The sequence below is a fragment of the Puma concolor genome, chromosome E2 (genome assembly GCF_028749965.1).
Source record: "Puma concolor isolate L17-30 chromosome E2, mPumCon1.1.hap2, whole genome shotgun sequence".
NCBI classification, from domain to species: domain Eukaryota; kingdom Metazoa; phylum Chordata; class Mammalia; order Carnivora; family Felidae; genus Puma; species Puma concolor.
This window is the reverse complement of record NC_141681.1, coordinates 51404668-51420686: the sequence shown is the minus strand read 5'-3', so window position 1 is coordinate 51420686 and position 16019 is coordinate 51404668. Positions and strand designations below refer to the sequence as shown.

The following is a 16019-nucleotide window of genomic DNA, read 5'->3' as shown; positions in this document are numbered from 1 at the left end:
CTTGATGTGTCCTCTTCTCGAGGGCCACCAGGATAGTCAACCTCCCATTTCCTAAATCCGGTTCCATCCCTATGTGGCACATTCAAACAAAACAAAACAAAACAAGACAGGAGTCTTCCTGGAATAATGGGTTCTTTAGTAGAGGGGACTTTCTCCAGGGTGGCTGAACTTCGCAACTTCAACAGACAATTTCCCACTCTGCGATGCGCCGCCCTTTACTAACCGCCCCCAACCCCCAGTCTTCAGGAACTGGCATGAGGCCCTGTTTCAAGAGTTGAGATTCCTGTGAGGCAGAGCATTCCTTCCGACGGGCTCTAGAACTCCTGTGGTTGCAGAATTTTACTGACTGGACTCCGCAGGTCCCAAGAAGCCAGAGTTGCCCGGCGCTCGGCTCAAATTTCCAAGGATGTTCCAAACCCTGTGGGGCCCAGGGTGCTGGGCTCGTGAACATTTGGAGGCTGGGATACTGCGGCCAGGCCTCGGGCAGAAAGGTGAACACAGTCACGTCCTCACTGAGGCTTGAAGGTGTAGGAAATAATGTCACTACACCGCAGCAGCGCCTCGGCCTGCACGCCTATCGGCGTCTGCAGCTGTAGCACGTAGAAGTTGGCCACGTCCAGGTCGGCGGCTCCGAAGTGGGCGGTCACGTGCACACCCTCGTGCAGTGTGAAGTTCACCTGGTGACCCACCATGGCCAGCAGGCTGCGGAGGTAGCGTTCCCGAAGTGCGGCTCGGGCCTGCTGTTCCCGGGATTCCCGAGACTCTCGACCTACTGGAGACCCCGGGCTTCCAGGAACCTCTGGCTTCGGGGGGGCCCTGCGTCCGTCTGGGGCAAAGCCTCGGCTCAAGCCATCAGGGCCCCGGGGGAGCCGGAGCACAGGCACAGGAATGGCTGGTGGAGTCTGCATTATCCTGGCTGTTGGGTGAAGGGGAACAGAGGGAAGCCATTACACAGGGAGGGTGGGACTACAAGGGGGGAGGCGGGGAGCAGGGGCTTGTCCACCCCACCTCATCTCAACTTGTCCCAAACCCAGTTCCTGCTTCTCCTTTTAGAAGGCCGCCCGGGTGCCTGGGTGGCTCAGTCCGTTAAGGGTCCGATTCTTGGTTTCCGCTTAGGACATGATCTCACAGTTCGTGGGTTCAAGCCCCACACCGGCTCTGGGCAGACAGCGCAGAGCCTGCTTAGGATTCTCTCTCTCTCCCTCTCTCTGCCCCTCCCCTGCTCTCGCACTCTCTCAAAAATTAAAAAAAAAAAAAAAATTTTTTTTTAATGTTTTATTTCTGAGACCGAGAGAGACAGTGCGTGAGCAGGGGAGGGACAGAGAGAGAGCGAGAACACAGAATCCGAAGCAGGCTCCAGGCTCTGAGCGGTCAGCACAGAGCCCGACGCGGGACTCGAACTCACAAACTGCGCGATCATGAGTCAAAGTCCGACGCTTAACCCATTGAGCCACCCGGGTGCCCCATCTCTCAAAAATAAATAAATAAAATCAGCCAGTAACCTCCTCCTCAGGAATTGGTACCACCAATCACAAGTTCCTCCTTTCCTCCCTCACGCACAGCCCATCCCATCCATAAGGAAATGCTCTCTTCCATATAAATTCCCAGTTACACCGAAGCCAATTTGAAAGGGCTTCCAGTGGCCAACTCTGGAATGATGTGAATGTTAAAATAATGACAGTTACAGATTATAACCCACTGAATAAAACAGAAATTCATGACTTCATGCTAATTATAAATAAATAAAAGAATAAATAAGGGAAGGAACTAAAATCACCAACGGACACTAAAATTTGTAGACGAGCGTTGGATGAAGTCTAGTGTATCTACACAATCTTCAAGCACTTCCTCACAAAATACTTATTTGTTATAAAGAATAAACAGTAGCTTTATTTTTTTTTTAATTTTGTTTAATGTTTATTTATTTTTGAGAGAGAGACAGAATGTGAGCAGGGAAGGGGCAGAGAGAGAGAGAGAGAGAGAGACACAGAATCCGAAGCTGTCGGCACAGAGCCCGATGCGGGGCTCGAACTCACGAACCTCGAGATCATGACCTGAGCCAAAGGCAGACGCTTAACCGGCTGAGCCACCCAGGCGCCCCAATGGTAACTTTATAGTGGAGGAATCTGGTGGACCCTACCTTAACTTAGGCATCAAAGCCATCATGTGCAGTAAAGGGACAAAAGACCCCATGTGCCTTCTGAGGTGATACACTGAAGGACAGGGCACCACTTCCGTGGTATTCCTACCAAATATGGATTACTGAAATCCAATCACGAGAAAGCTCAAATTGAGGGACTTCTACAAAAAAGTGAGCCTGAGTTCCTTAAAAATAACAAGGTCCTGGGGTGCTGGGCTGGCTCAGTCAGTAGAGTATGTCACTCTTGATCTCAGGGCCAAGAGTTTGACCCCCACTTTGGGCACAGAGCTTACGTTAAAAAAAAAATGGGGGCACCTGGCTGGCTCAGTGGGGAGAGCATGCGACTCCTGATCTCAGGGTTGTGAGTTCAAGCTCCGTGTTGGGCATGGAGCCTACTTAAATTAAAAAACAAAAAATGGGGCACCCGGGTGGCTCAGTTGGTTAAACATCTGACTCTTGATCTTGGCTCAGGACCTGAGCAGTACGGAGCCTACTTGGGATTCTCTCTCTCTCCCTATCTCTCTGCCCCGCCCCTACTGGTGCGTGCGCGCACTCTCTTTCAAAATTAGTAAATAAACATCAAAAAAAGAAGAAGAAAATCATAAGGAAGAGAAAATACATTTACAGTACTGTACTGTATTTATTGAAAAAAAATGCATGTGTAAGTGGACCGATGCAGTTCAAACCCCCCACCGTTCAAGGATCAACTGTTGTGTACGTATTCCCAGCCTGACACCCCTGCCCACATCTTGCCCCCCGTCGCTTCCTTCCTGGACTACTGAAGTCAACTCCACCCGGGCCCCTGGCTTCCACTTTCACTGTCCCCCCCACCTGCAAGTCTGTCCCCACGCACAGCCAGAAGGACCTTGTTCGCACCTGACACCTACCATCTAACACCTGAGTCAGGTCACATGCGTCCTCTGCCGAGAAACTTCCCCTGGCTTCAGCCTCGCCCAGAGGCAAAGCCAACGTCCTCACCACAGCCCTCATCGGCCGCTCGTGCTTCGGACCCCGCCAGCACCCTCGTGGCGGGCCATGCTTCTCTCTCTAGCCCAGCCCCTCTGGCTGCCTTGCTGGGCTGCAAACGCGCCTGGCACAGAAGTCCCTCTCAGACCCCTGCACTTGAAGTTCCCCTCTGCTTGTATCTCCTCTCCGCCTTCTCTGAGCACACCATCTTCAAGTGCCACCCCACATTCTTCCACGCCCTCACCAGCCTCGTTGGTAGCGCGCAGGACTCTTCTGACGTGATATTGTATATTTATTGTCCTGCCTAGGGCCCTTCTCCTCCGCTAGATGCCTGCCTCCCTCCCCGTGGGCAGCAACCTTGCTTTCTCCCGGGTGCTGACCCCCAGCTTCCTGGAACACTGTGTGGCAGCGGCCCAGAGACCAGGCTCCTTAAAACATTGTTCCTGCTTGAATGAATGGAGGGGAGATTGAGCTCCCAGGCCTGCTTAGCTGGGTGACTTCAAGGGACAGTTTCCAGGCTGGACAGGGCCTGGTGATTAACAGAAGTGACAAATTTTAGGCACATGGTGTCCCATCCCTTGGCCACTCCCGGTACGGGGGAGATCAAGATGATCCTTGGGGCGCCTGGGTGGCTCAGTCGGTTAAGCATCCGACTTCAGCCCAGGTCATGATCTCACGGTTCGTGGGTTCGAGCCCCGCATCGGGCTCTGGGCTGACAGTGCAGAGCCTGGAGCCTGTTTCGGATTCTCTGTCTCCCTCTCTCTCTGCCCCTCCCCCACTCACGCTCCGTCTCCCTCTGTCTCAAAAATAAACATTTAAAAAAAAAAGATGATTGTTTTTCTTGTTCAGCTCTTCTCGTCTCTGCAGCTCAACGGTGAGCTCCTTGGGAGCACGGACGCCACAGAGCAACGGGTCAAGGCCGTAGAGGAGGGTTTCTCCCCAACATTGATGATATTTGGGACTGGATCGGTTTTTTTTTGTTTTCTTTTTTAAGTGTAGTCATCTTTGAGAGAGAGAGAGAGACAGAGCATGAACAGGGGAGGGGCAGAGAGAGCGAGGGAGACACAGCATCCGAAACAGGCTCCAGGCTCTGAGCTGTCAGCACAGAGCTCGACGCGGGGCTGGAACTCCCGGACCGCAAGATGGTGACCTGAGCGGAAGTCGGATGATTAACGGACAGAGCCATCCAGGCGCCCCGGACTGGATCGTTCTCTGTGGTGGTGTGGCGGGCTGTCCAGGGCATAGGTGTAGGACTTTAGCAGCAGCCCTAGCCTTTACCCACTAGATGCCAGTAGCACCCCCCCCATTACCCCCTGCTGTGACTACCAAAACTGTCCCCCCTTGGTGAATAATATGGTATGAGAATTACACCTCAGTAAAGCCTTTTTCTTTTAAAAGATCTTATTTCTGGGGCGCCTGGGTGGCGCAGTCGGTTGGGCGTCCGACTTCAGCCAGGTCACGATCTCGCGATCTCGCGGTCCGTGAGTTCGAGCCCCGCGTCGGGCTCTGGGCTGATGGCTCAGAGCCTGGAGCCTGTTTCCGATTCTGTGTCTCCCTCTCTCTCTGATCCTCCTCCGTTCATGCTCTGTCTCTCTCTGTCCCAAAAATAAATAAACGTTGAAAAAAAAAAAATTTAAAAAAAAAAAAAAAAAAAAAAGATCTTATTTCTTTAAATATTTTTTAAATGTTTATTTATTTTTGAGAGAGGGAGAGAGTGCGCGCGCGCGCGCGCACCCTAGTGGGGGAGGGGCAGCGAGGGGGGGGGGCGGCCAGAGGATCCCAAATGGGCTCCGCGCTGAGCGATAGCAAAGGGCACAATGCGGGGCTTGAACCCACGAGCCTCGAGATTATGACCCGAGCTGAACCTGGACGCCCCACGGATAGAGCCACCCAGGTGCCCCTAGAAGATTTTATTGTTTTTAAAAAAAATTTTTTTTTTCAACGTTTATTTATTTTTGGGACAGAGAGAGACAGAGCATGAACGGGGGAGGGGCAGAGAGAGAGGGAGACACAGAATCGGAAACAGGCTCCAGGCTCCGAGCCGTCAGACCAGAGCCCGACGCGGGGCTCGAACTCCCGGACCGCGAGATCGTGACCTGGCTGAAGTCGGACGCTTAACCGACTGCGCCACCCAGGCGCCCCAAGATTTTATTGTTTTTAAAGTGATCTCTGCACTCGGCGTGAGGCTGGAACTTACAACTCTGAGATCGAGTGGCAGGCCATACTGACCGAGCCAGCCAAGTGCTGTAACATACGGATAACTTTAAAAAACAAAAAGGCTTTAAAGGGGCGCCTGAGTGGCTCGATGGGTTGAGCGTCCAACTCTTGACCTCGGATCAGGGCATGATTTCATGGTTCTTGGGATCGAGCCCCACATCGGGCTCTATACTGACAGCACAGAGCCTGTTTGAGATTCTCTCTCTCCCTCTCTCTCTCTGCCCCTCCCCATGCTGGTGCACGTGCGTGCTCTCTCTCTCTCTCTCTCTCAAATAAACATTAAAAAAATAAACTAATTAACATTAAAAAAGGCTTCAGGGGATGCCTGGCTGGTTCAGTCAGTAGAGCATGTGACTCTTGACCTCAGGGTCGTGAGTTCCAGACCCACATTGGGCATGGAGCCTACTCTTTTTTTTTTTTTTTAACTAGGCTGCAACCCCAGTGTGGAGCCCAACGTAGGGCTGGAACTCATGAGCCTGACGTCATGACCTGAGCCGAGATCAAGAGTTGGACGCTTAATTGAACGAGCCCTCCAGGCGCCCCGGTAGTTTTAAAATTCTAATTTCAAAAAGGCAGGGGCATATCGTAATGCTTCCGTGTCCCTTAAAAGATGTTAGACTCCCGGAGCCTCTGGCTGGCTCAATTGGAAGAGTATGAGGCTCTGGATCTCAGGGCTGTGTATGGAGCCTACTTAAAATTAAATTAAATTAAACTAAATCAAACTTAAAAATGTTAGATGTCCCCTTCAGGAATCTGAACTTCCTCTCCTATCCTTCCCTACTCCCCAGACTTTCTGTCCCGGTCCAGACCTTTCCCAGGGACTGGCTTTTAAGTCCTACAGATCAGACACCCCTACTGAGGACCCGGATTGAATCCCTATTAGCAGAAGTTGGCAAATTTTCTCTGTAAGGGGCCTGACGGTGAATACTGTAGGCTCTGTGGGCTATAGGGTCTGTCACAACTACTCAACTTTGTCACAGTTGCAACACAGCGGCCACAGACAGACACGAAAATAATAAACACGGCCGTTCTTACAACCTCACTTATTGGGACACTGACATTTCAATTTGATCTAAGTTCATGCACCACAAAAATTTCTCAAAGTCTTCCAAGCACTTCAAAAGTAAACCTTGGCACTTGGGGGACTCAGTCGGTTAAGTGTCCCGGCTCTCGATTTCAGCTCAGGTCGTGATCTCACCGTTCCCAAGTTCAAGCCCCGAGTGGGGCTCCGTGCTGACAGGGCAGAGCCTGCTTGGGATTCTCTCGCCCTCTCTCTCTCTGCCCCTCCCCTGCTCGTGCTCTCTCTCTCTCTGTCTCTCAAAATAAGTAATAAAGTAAACTGAGGGGAAAAAAGGTAAAACCCACTCTTGGCTGGCAGGCCACACAAGACCGGGAGGCAGGCCATTAGCTTACCCCCCTCAGCGGATAGGAAGGTGTGGATTCGGGGAGACGGGTGGTTCTTAGCCCTCCCAGATTTGCTACGAGGGATCTGGACAGGTCACCGCGGCTCTGCAAACAGCCTCCCTGTTCGGTTTCCTCATCTGTAAAATGAAGCAAAAAAAGAAAGAAAAAAAAAAAAAAAGACTCAGACTTCCTAGGGTTCCAGGAGACCCTTTCAGGCGGCAATGGGTGATCACACAAGGGACATCCCACAGCACCCTGGACTCCTCCTGGCTTTCTCTGCCACCCACGTTCAACCCAGCGGTAAAGTCACCTTCGGAAAGGTATCCAGGATCCAGCAACTTTTCACCTCCGCTCGCTCTCCCCTCCCCCTGCCTCCTCCTTGGTCCAGCCACCGTCTTCTCCTTCCCTCTTCACAGCCTCCACCGCCACCCTGCAGTCTGTTCCCTACGCAGACACAGCTCAGTAAATATTTGTTGAAGGGAAAGGAAGGATCCACCCGTCCACATTATCCAAGTGCCTGCTCAGGGGCCCAGCTCACGTGGGGTGGTGCCAGGGACAGGGTGGTGAGGGAAACTGCCCTCACAGGCCAGTGGGTGACACAGACTTGTTTCTGGACAATGCCTACCCAGAGCGGGCAGGGCTGGAGGAGCCTCAGGTGCCCAGAGGGGCCACCTGGCCCAAGAAGGGGGCAAGAGATAGCCAGCCAGGAAGGGTGTTGTATCTGAGCAGCCCTAAATGAAATAAGGAACTGAGTCCTGTAGACATCTGGGGGGACAGCGTTCCAGTCAGTGGGAACAGCAAATACAAAGCCCAGGGAAGGGTGACTTTGAAGCAAAGCGAGGAGGCCAGCGTGGAGGAGGTGGGAGCAGAGGCAGATCGGCAGGGAGGGGCCTCGAAGACTGAGGTGAGGGCTTGGCTCTGAGGCAAGAGCCTTGGGATGGTTCTGAGCAGGGGAGGGACAGGACCTGACTGATTTTCACATGATCCCTCTCCCTGCAGGGAGCCCAGTGAGGAAGCTGCCTCGGTGGCCCAGGCGGGCAGAGCATGATGGTGCCTGGAACAGGGTGGGGGAAAGTGGTCAGATGAGGGTTGGGTTTTTTTTAATGTTTTTACTTATTTATTTATTTTTGAGAGAGAGAGAGAGAGAGAGGTAGACACAGAATCTGAAGCAGGCTCCAGGCTCTGAGCTGTCAGCACAGAGCCCGACACGGGGCTCGAACTCGCGAACCGCAAGATCATGACCTGAGCCACAGTCGGGATGCTCAACCAGCCACCCAGGCGCCCCACGTTTTTGATCTGTTAGTTAACACGCACTATTATGTTAGTTTCAGGACTACATTTCCTTTCTTTGACCACTACCACTGTAGATGGGATTAAGGGATATACACACTTTCTAATTTATCTGACCACTGCCCTTTGCACTCCAAGCTTAGCCAAGGCTCATCAGCCCCCAGGGCTTTCACCCAACCTAGGTTAACACTCCAGTGATTTAAGAGATACACCCTAGTCTGTAGGGCTAGGACGTCCCGCGGTACCGATGGGAATTAAGCAAATGGCCACAAATCACATGAAATCCCTAGACAAAACAACCAACGGAGATTTGGTCACACCACGTAATCCCCGTTCTCCTGAAGAGGAAACTGGCACTGGGAGATGCCAAATCATTTACTGGGTGCAAGCTGGTGAGTAGCAGGAAAAGGGAGCGAACCCAGGCTGCCCTGGGTTGGACAACAGACCCGGGCCATCACCCCTGCTCTCTGCAGGGCAGATTTGTTTCAGGGTCAGCGCACTGGAGGTGCGCTGGAGGTCTTGGAACCAAGGTGTGACCTGATAAGAAGCTGGTTTAAGAAAGGTCAGGTAGGGTGTGCCCAAGAAGGCAAAAGCAGGCATTATCCCTTCTCCCTGGTGACCAGGCCCCAGAATCCTTTATCCTCTAAGCCAAGGATTTCTGGCCCAAAGATTTCGGAAAAACGGCCCAACCCACCCCCACGACTTGCACAGTCAAGACTCCAGACCCCATCACTTAGGTCACGGACAAGGAAGGGCAGGAGATTCACAGACCTCCCTTCTTGGAGCCTCAGTGCTGACTTCCAAGAAAATGGGAATGGATCAGTTCAAGGGACAGACATTTAGTTAACCCTTCAGTAGCCAGGGGAGGGATAGCCGAGTTACCAGGTTAACAGTGAAGACCCCAGACCTTCGCCAATTAACCAAGGTGCCGACAGGTCCACACACACCCCAGAGGTGGCCCTGTGGGATGCAAATCAGTTAAAATGGAGCCTCCAGAGAGGGTCGGAACCTCAAGCACGGAATACTTCCCCTCCCCTCTGCCCCCTGGGCTGGTCAGTTTCCTTTCAATTCCGCCCTGGCCACCCACAGCTAGCCTTTTCTTATACTAAGTAGGTCCTCCCGGCCCCCAGGCGTCCATTCCCCACTCTGCCTGGGCTGGGTGTCCTCCCGGCTCAGATCAGGCAAACGATTCCGTCCCGCCAAGGCGGGAGTCACAACCTGCTGCCGTTGTTACTGTTACCGTCGTCGTCGCTGTTATTTTCCGAGAGAGAGAGAGAGAGAGAGAGAGAGAGAGAGAGAGAGAGAGCATTCTGAGCGGCCCGGGCCCCTCACCCCAACCCCGGCGCCGGAACGTCCCCGATGCTGCGTTCCGGACCGGAGTCCCCATGCAGGCGTTCGGGGACCACAACGTCCCCACGGCCAGCGTTGCAGGCGCGGACCTGCCCCTTCCCGCCACTCCCGGCCGCGCACGCGGGCGGGCGTCCGGGGCCAGGCCCAGGGAGAGGGAGTGAAACGTGCTCGCGCCCCACCACCGACACCCAAGCACTCACCGAGGTCCGCGGCGCCCGGCGCCCCCACTTCCGCCGGCGCCCCAGCTGCAGAGGCCCGGGCGGGCCGCGAGCCGCCCAGCCTGGGTTCCGCCCGCGCTGCCGCCGCCCCACGTGGTGGCGGGCGGGCTCTCGGGCTCGGAAACCAGCGCGGCCCCACGCACCACCCCCGCCCCGCGGCTTGGCCCATCGCTTCCATCTGATCCGCCTGCCTGCGAGGTGGGGGGCGTCCGGGATGCCCGCTTTAGGGAAGAAGAAATTGAGGTTCGGAGAGGAGGAGACTTCCTCCGGGCTGAGTTAAGGACAGAGCTTGGTCTCCCCCTACACGTGCACACTCCTACCCTTCACCTGCAGTCCAAACCGCAGCTCCTCTCTTTGAAACCTTGAGCAGCCACACGGCAGGAAAAAGGCTTGGAGAGGGCAGCAGCGGGACCCGAGGTGGTGGTCCTGTCTAGCAGTCCCCCCTGCCGCCCCGTTTTACAAAGGGGGAAACTGAGGCCCTGAAAAACGGAATGTCTGGCTTTAAGTGCTATGGAACCTCACTGCCCTGGGCTCAGATGGAATTCACTTCTTCCACATTTTTTCCATAAGCCAGGGGCTTCACGGGCCCAGCAGATCCCCAAGACCGAGTGCCTGGCACACAGCCCCTCTGTGAGGTCTGTTGAAAGAACGTGCTGGAGGGGCCTGGGTGGCGCGGTCCCGTTAAGTGTCCGTCTCTTGAGCTCGGCTCAGGCCATGATCTCTCTCACATTTTGTGAGTTCCAGCCCTGCATGGGGCTCTGCACCCACGGTGTGGAACCTGCTTGGGATTGTCTCTCCCTCTCTCTGCCCCAGCTTGTGCTCTAAATAAATAAATAAATAAACAAACAAACAAGAAAGAAAGAAAGAAAGAAAAAGAAAGAGAATGTGCTGAATACCCATTTGTTGACTGACCTATGAACAAGCAGGATTTATGTGAACCAGGCTGATTTGACTCTTGCCCTCTGGAACCCACATTCTTGGAGGGCCGGGAGGGGCAGAATAGGGTATACCTGAGCAAATACATCAACAAGATCCTGCAGGGCTTGTGATGAGTGATAACAAAAGGAATAAAATAAGGATAATGGGGTAACAGGTGGTAGAGTCAGGGGAGCTTCTCTAGTTGGGTGGTCAAAGGAGGTGGCAGTGAAGAAGCCCCTTTAGGTAATAGATGGGGAAACTGAGGCCCAGGGAAGAAGTGAGGACAGATGGAGGTCACGGTTGTAAGGCCTTGAGCAGGGTGGAGCTGCTTTAGATACAGTGGCCAGGCAGGCCCTGGGCTCTCGGGAGGACGATTGAGCTCAGACCTGAATAACAATATGAGGAACCCTCTGGCCTGGAGCAGTGCTCCTGGGACATTAGCATGTGCAATTCACTCAGAGCTGGGCTGGGGACCCAGGGGAGGACAGACCCCGGCCCTGACCTCAGCGAGCTTGTGTTGGGTGGGGGTGGGGAGGGAAGAGAGGACAGTCAACAGATAGGTCTATGTTATTATGATGTGGCCGGTGCCAGGAAGAAAAGGAAACTTGTAAGGGTTGGAGGGTGGGGCGGGGTGTTGATGCCACTTCAAACAGTGATCGGAGCGAGCTGCTTTGCGGAGGCAAGTTCAAGGAAGCCCGCGTGGAGGGAGGTGAAGACAGTTGCTTCTTTGGTTTTTATAGTGATTCCAGGTTTAGGAGCAGAGTAGATGTATATAACCGCAACCCTCCTCGCCTTAACCAGCCCTCCGCCGCAGGCGTTGGTCTCAGAAATCCAAAGCCCTTAGGTGGACATAAGACCCCCTCGGCCCCGAGGCAGTTTTCTCACAGAACTCAATCACCCACGCCTCTGCCCACGCCCTGCCCCCCTTCCTTGTTATTCTGGAACATACAAGGCTGGCCGGCCCCCTCACCTCCTTCGGGGCTCAAGTGCCCCACGCTCTTTCCCTGTAGAAAACCGACCAAGGCCCCACCCCCACCCCCACCCCGGCAACCCTGCCCCTTTCTAGCCCTTCCTAGTCTTTCATTCGGCCCCATCGCACTTGCCGTCCTGGAAGGCACTCCGTTTTACAGTTATCTTGTTGAGAGTCTGTCTCCCCCCAACAAATACACTGCGTGAGAGGAGATTATTGGCTGTCCTGTTCACCGCTGTACCCTCAGTACTTAGAACAGAACCTAGTGCGAAGTGCTCAATAAATGTTTGCCCCCTGAGTTTTTATTGTAACGCATTTAAAGGAATGGACCGAAACGTGGCCCCCGCCGTATTCTCTCTCGGGGGTGCATGTAGGCACCCTGCGCCTCAGTTTCACCGGTCCTAAAAAGGCATCAGGAATGGGCGTTTGTGTGCATGGTCGTGTGACCTCGGCGTCGTTAAGGTTTGGTCGCTAAGAAAATGCGGTGGGCTCGTCTTTGATCGAGTTTGGCTGCCGCCCGGGCCCCTGCGGGGCCGCCCCGTCCTCGCCCGCCAGGTCCCGCCCCGGTGGGTGGAGCCACGGGCCGGGCCAGCACGTGTAAGAGTTCGCGGCGGGTCGCCGCAGTCACTCACCTGAGCGCCTCGGTCTGAGCGCGCACGGCCCGCGCGTCCTCCGCCCGCCCGCTCACCAGCCCGCCCGGCCCTCGACTCATGTCCCGCCGCAAGGCCGGCTGCATGCCCCGCCGAGTAGACCCCGCGCCCGCCGCCAACACAGACGACGAGATGGAGATGCCGGCCCTCGTCATCGAAATGAAGCCGGAGCCAGACGTGCGGCCCCTACAGGCCCCGGGGCTGGGGCCCTTCTCCCCGAAGGAAGTGCCCACGCCGAGGCGGTTCGAGGGCGAACCCCGCCGTTCCTCCGGCCCCGTGCCCGTCGGGAGCCCTCTCCACTCCCTCGGCGCGCGGAACCAGTGGGCACTGTGGACGCCGCTGATCCTCAACCCTCGCGGTGAGCGCCCCCTGCCCCTGCCCCGCCTCCCTCCCCCTTCACTCGGGTGGGACGCCCTCCTCCGGGCACCGGGCACCGACCCCCGACCCCCGACCCCCCGGCCTTATTTCCCTTGCTTGGTCCTGGCCTCCAGCCCCCTTTCTGACCTTCGGGGTTTCCCTCTCCCTCGGAACCCCCAGCCCCCATCCGGGCCCCACCCGACGCTTACCACCCGCTTCCTCCCAGCAGACCGCCAGCCCTGGACCGACAAACACCCAGATCTGTTGACCTGCGGCCGCTGCCTGCAGACCTTTCCTTTGGAAGCCATCACTGCTTTCATGGACCACAAGAAGCTGGACTGTCAGCTTTTCAGAGGCCCCAGCCCCGGCCAGGGCTCAGGTGAGTCAAGCCGGGATGCAGTCCCCCTCTCAAGTTCAAGGGCCTGGCTTCCTGTGGGAGAAGGGGCTGAACTGGACAGGCGGGGCAGTGAGCACTACTTCCCCTTTCTCGCTCCCCATCGGGTGCAGCCTAGGCGTGGCCAGGGCCTGCCCTGTCCTAGGGCTGGGACTAGTGGCGGGGGTGGAGGGGGGGGGGTGGTGCGGGCAGGGGCTGGGCATGAAGGAGGGCCGCCCACAGGGTGTGGCCAGCCCCTGAAGACTGGTCTGGGGATTTGCCACACACACACCCCCAATCTGGTTTCACTTCTCCTTCCCCTTGGCCAGAAATAACTGGCCAGGTGGCTGGACCAGTGTGGCAGTAGGGGGACCTCTGGGGAGGGCAGCGGCCTGGGGGAGGGGAGGCTGAGGCCAGCTGGAAGTGCGCATTACCACCCCCTCCCACCCCATTATTAGTGCCGATTGAGGTGCCGGTGCATTTGCTCAGAGCCAAGGAAGGGGCTTCTGGCTTCCCTCTCTGATGGAATCTCCCAGCCCTGCCCGCTGGGAAGCCCCTGGTTTGGGCCAGGTCCTCGGTGTCTGGACACCTGGGTTCCTTCTCTTAGAAGGGAATGAAAGCCCTTGACATGATACTAGACTCGCGGGAAGCTTTTGGTCATCACAGGCAGTGGGGGGGCATCTAAACCTACAAATTTTCATCCCCTGGCCATTGTGCTCCTAGGACTTTTGAGAAATAGAATTGGAATTATATTCAGGCCTGGGCCGGGGGCGGGGGGGGGGGGGGGCTGTGACTGGATCAGCCCGAGAGTTGAAGCCGGCAGGGTGGCCTGGTGGCCCAGGGAGGGGCTATGATGGAATCACTGGAACACTCCCAGGTGCTGGGACTTGGTGGAGCGTGGGCACTCCCGCCACGTGGGTGTAGTGCAGTTCATGTTTACTGAGGGTTTACATGGACCAAGACTTTCAGTTCTTCTCCGTTCAACGTCACAACGCCCCTCGAAGGTTAGAATCCCCGTGTTCTAACAAATGAGAAAACAGGGCCAGAGAGGAGTGTTTCTTGCCCAAGGCCACACAGCTAGGGAGCCTAAGAACTAGTTGGTGGACACGAGAGGCTGGCACTCTCCAGCCCCCATCTGTGCTCCTGACCTGGTGTTGCGTCAGGAAAGCCACCCCACCCAAGACTGTCTAGGACTTGGAAGAGTAAGGTACTGATAGTACCTGGAGGGTCTAGAGAAGACACCCCATTTGGAGGGCTCTTAATTTGGGGTCCACGCAGAGGGAAAGGGAACCTCTCTCACTACCCCTCCCAACTTCTAGGTGGCTGCTTCCCTTCTCGGCCCCCTCTTCTGCAAGGCAGGGAATAGGAGACCGTGCATGGAACCCATGAACTTGGGGCCTGGCACAGAACCCCGCTCAGTAATCAAAAGCTGTATTAAGCCGACAATCTTCTTTGAAAATCCGTCTCCCGCTCCCCAGGGTTCTGGGTTGAAACCCCAACTCCACCCTTCTAAGCTCGTGAGCTTGGGGAAAGGTCTTTGCCTGACCTCCCTTCCCGACCCCCTCCTATAAAACGGCCCTCCCCACCCCATCCCTCACCCTGCTCTCACTTCTGGTGAAGACTTGCAAACACAGAAAATCCTCAGGTATGCACCATCCACTCCGCAGGTTTTCCTTACTTGCCTGCCCGCCCGCTTCTGAGCATCAGCTTCTGGAGGACGGGGGGTCTCGCCTGCCTTCCTTACGTAAGGGCCTTCTCAGCCCCCGGAGTGGAGCCTTTCCCGCAGAAGGTGTCCGCCTGGCAGGCGTGAGTCGCAACTGTCGCTTTTCCCCATCTAACGCCGGGCCCTTCTCGTTGCAGAACGCCACGACCCCAAGGCCCTGGGCTGCTTCCGCTGCGGGAGACAGTTCTCAGGGGCCTGGAAACTGCTGCGCCATGCCCAGTGGGACCACGGACTGTCCATCTACCAGACGGAACCCGAGGCCCCAGAGGCCCCGCTGCTGGGCCTGGCAGAGGTGGCCGCCGCCGTGTCGGCAGTGGTGGAGCCGGAAGCGGAGGCCAAGGGCCCCCGGGTGAGCATCCCCCCGCGGCGGAGCCCCACCTGCCCCGTGTGCGCGAAGACCCTCAGCTCCTTCAGCAATCTCAAAGTGCACATGCGCTCGCACACAGGCGAGCGGCCCTATGCCTGTGACCAGTGTCCCTACACCTGTACCCAGAGTAGCAAGCTCAACCGCCACAAGAAGACCCACCGGCAGCCACGGCCTCAGAGCCCCTTCAAGGCCAAAGCCAGCCCAGAACAGGCCTCTGCCGCTGCCCCTCCTGAGCCAGCGGCCCACGCCGCGGCCCCGGCCAGCACCCTCCTGCGCAGCAGCGGTGAGAGCGCCGGAGCGGCCGCCACGGCGGGGGTCCAGGAACCCGGGGCTCCTGGTGGTGGGGCACAGGTGGGCCCCGGCGGGGCCAGTTGGGAAGCTACCACCAAGGAACAGAGAACTGAACCTGCGAAGGGCCCGACGTCCCCCAAGAAGCTGCCAAAGCCGGCGGTCAAGAGCCGTGGGCCCGGGGGCAGCTGTGAGTTCTGTGGAAAGCACTTCACCAACAGCAGCAACCTGACGGTGCACCGGCGCTCACACACGGGCGAGCGGCCCTACACCTGCGAGCTCTGTCCCTACGCCTGTGCCCAGAGCAGCAAGCTCAACCGCCACCGCCGCATGCACGGCCTGGGGCCGGGCAGCACCCGCTTCGAATGTCCCCACTGCTGTGTGCCCTTCGGCCTGCGTGCCACCCTGGACAAACACCTGCGGCAGAAGCACCCCGAGGTGGCCGGGGACGCCTGAGGCGCGGGAACGCCCTCTCTGCGGTCCCTGGTACCACCGTTACTGTGCTTGTCGACCTTGGCCTTGGCTCTGCTGCGAGTAAACCTCCCGCCTAGAACACACACGTTTGGACTCTGGCTTTCTTGGGGTGTCTGAGGTGGGGCGGGAGGCTTCCCTCTTTAGGGTGGACGGCTGGACAGACCGGTTTGCAGTGAGGGGGTGAGGGGAAAGGCCAGCCCCCAGTGCCCCAGGCACGGCAAGACTGGCACAGAAAGCCGTGCTCCCGGTTCCCAGTGTGGGCGAGGCCAGGGCAGGGGCCGAGACGAGGGTGGGGAGAAGCCCGGACCTGTCAC

General features: G+C 56.6%; 2 protein-coding genes across 10 annotated transcripts; one reads left to right on the top strand and one right to left on the bottom strand.

The window, feature by feature from the left end:
* Positions 1-115: 115 nt before the first annotated feature.
* GEMIN7 (gem nuclear organelle associated protein 7) lies at positions 116-12909 on the bottom strand. 9 transcript variants are annotated; one of them, XM_086690084.1, is made up of 3 exons: positions 12771-12909; positions 6689-6864; positions 116-916 (listed from the first exon to the last, which is right to left on the bottom strand). In XM_086690084.1, the coding sequence occupies exons 2-3, from the start codon at positions 6726-6728 to the stop codon at positions 510-512; spliced, it is 447 nt and encodes a 148-aa protein (XP_086546210.1). In that variant the 5' UTR covers positions 6729-6864; positions 12771-12909; the 3' UTR covers positions 116-509. The 9 variants fall into 9 exon arrangements, with proteins under 9 accessions (XP_086546210.1, XP_086546205.1, XP_086546208.1 ...); XM_086690079.1 differs by having other exon boundaries at positions 12750-12888; XM_086690082.1 differs by having other exon boundaries at positions 12690-12826.
* On the top strand, positions 12088-15788 carry ZNF296 (zinc finger protein 296). Its single transcript, XM_086690076.1, has 3 exons — positions 12088-12481; positions 12710-12859; positions 14714-15788. The coding sequence occupies exons 1-3, from the start codon at positions 12184-12186 to the stop codon at positions 15685-15687; spliced, it is 1422 nt and encodes a 473-aa protein (XP_086546202.1). The 5' UTR covers positions 12088-12183; the 3' UTR covers positions 15688-15788.
* Positions 15789-16019: the final 231 nt, after the last annotated feature.

Excerpts from the sequence above, each read along its gene's own strand:
- GEMIN7 (XM_086690084.1), bottom strand. The coding sequence starts at position 6,728 with ATGGCCTGCCTCCCGGTCTTGTGTGGCCTGCCAGCCAAGA. Across the intron at positions 917-6,688 it reads GTGTGGCCTGCCAGCCAAGA|CCAGGATAATGCAGACTCCA; the intron begins GTGGGTTTTACC and ends TTCACCCAACAG.
- ZNF296 (XM_086690076.1), top strand. The coding sequence starts at position 12,184 with ATGTCCCGCCGCAAGGCCGGCTGCATGCCCCGCCGAGTAGACCCCGCG. Across the intron at positions 12,482-12,709 it reads GCTGATCCTCAACCCTCGCG|ACCGCCAGCCCTGGACCGAC; the intron begins GTGAGCGCCCCC and ends TCCTCCCAGCAG. Across the intron at positions 12,860-14,713 it reads CAGCCCCGGCCAGGGCTCAG|AACGCCACGACCCCAAGGCC; the intron begins GTGAGTCAAGCC and ends TTCTCGTTGCAG.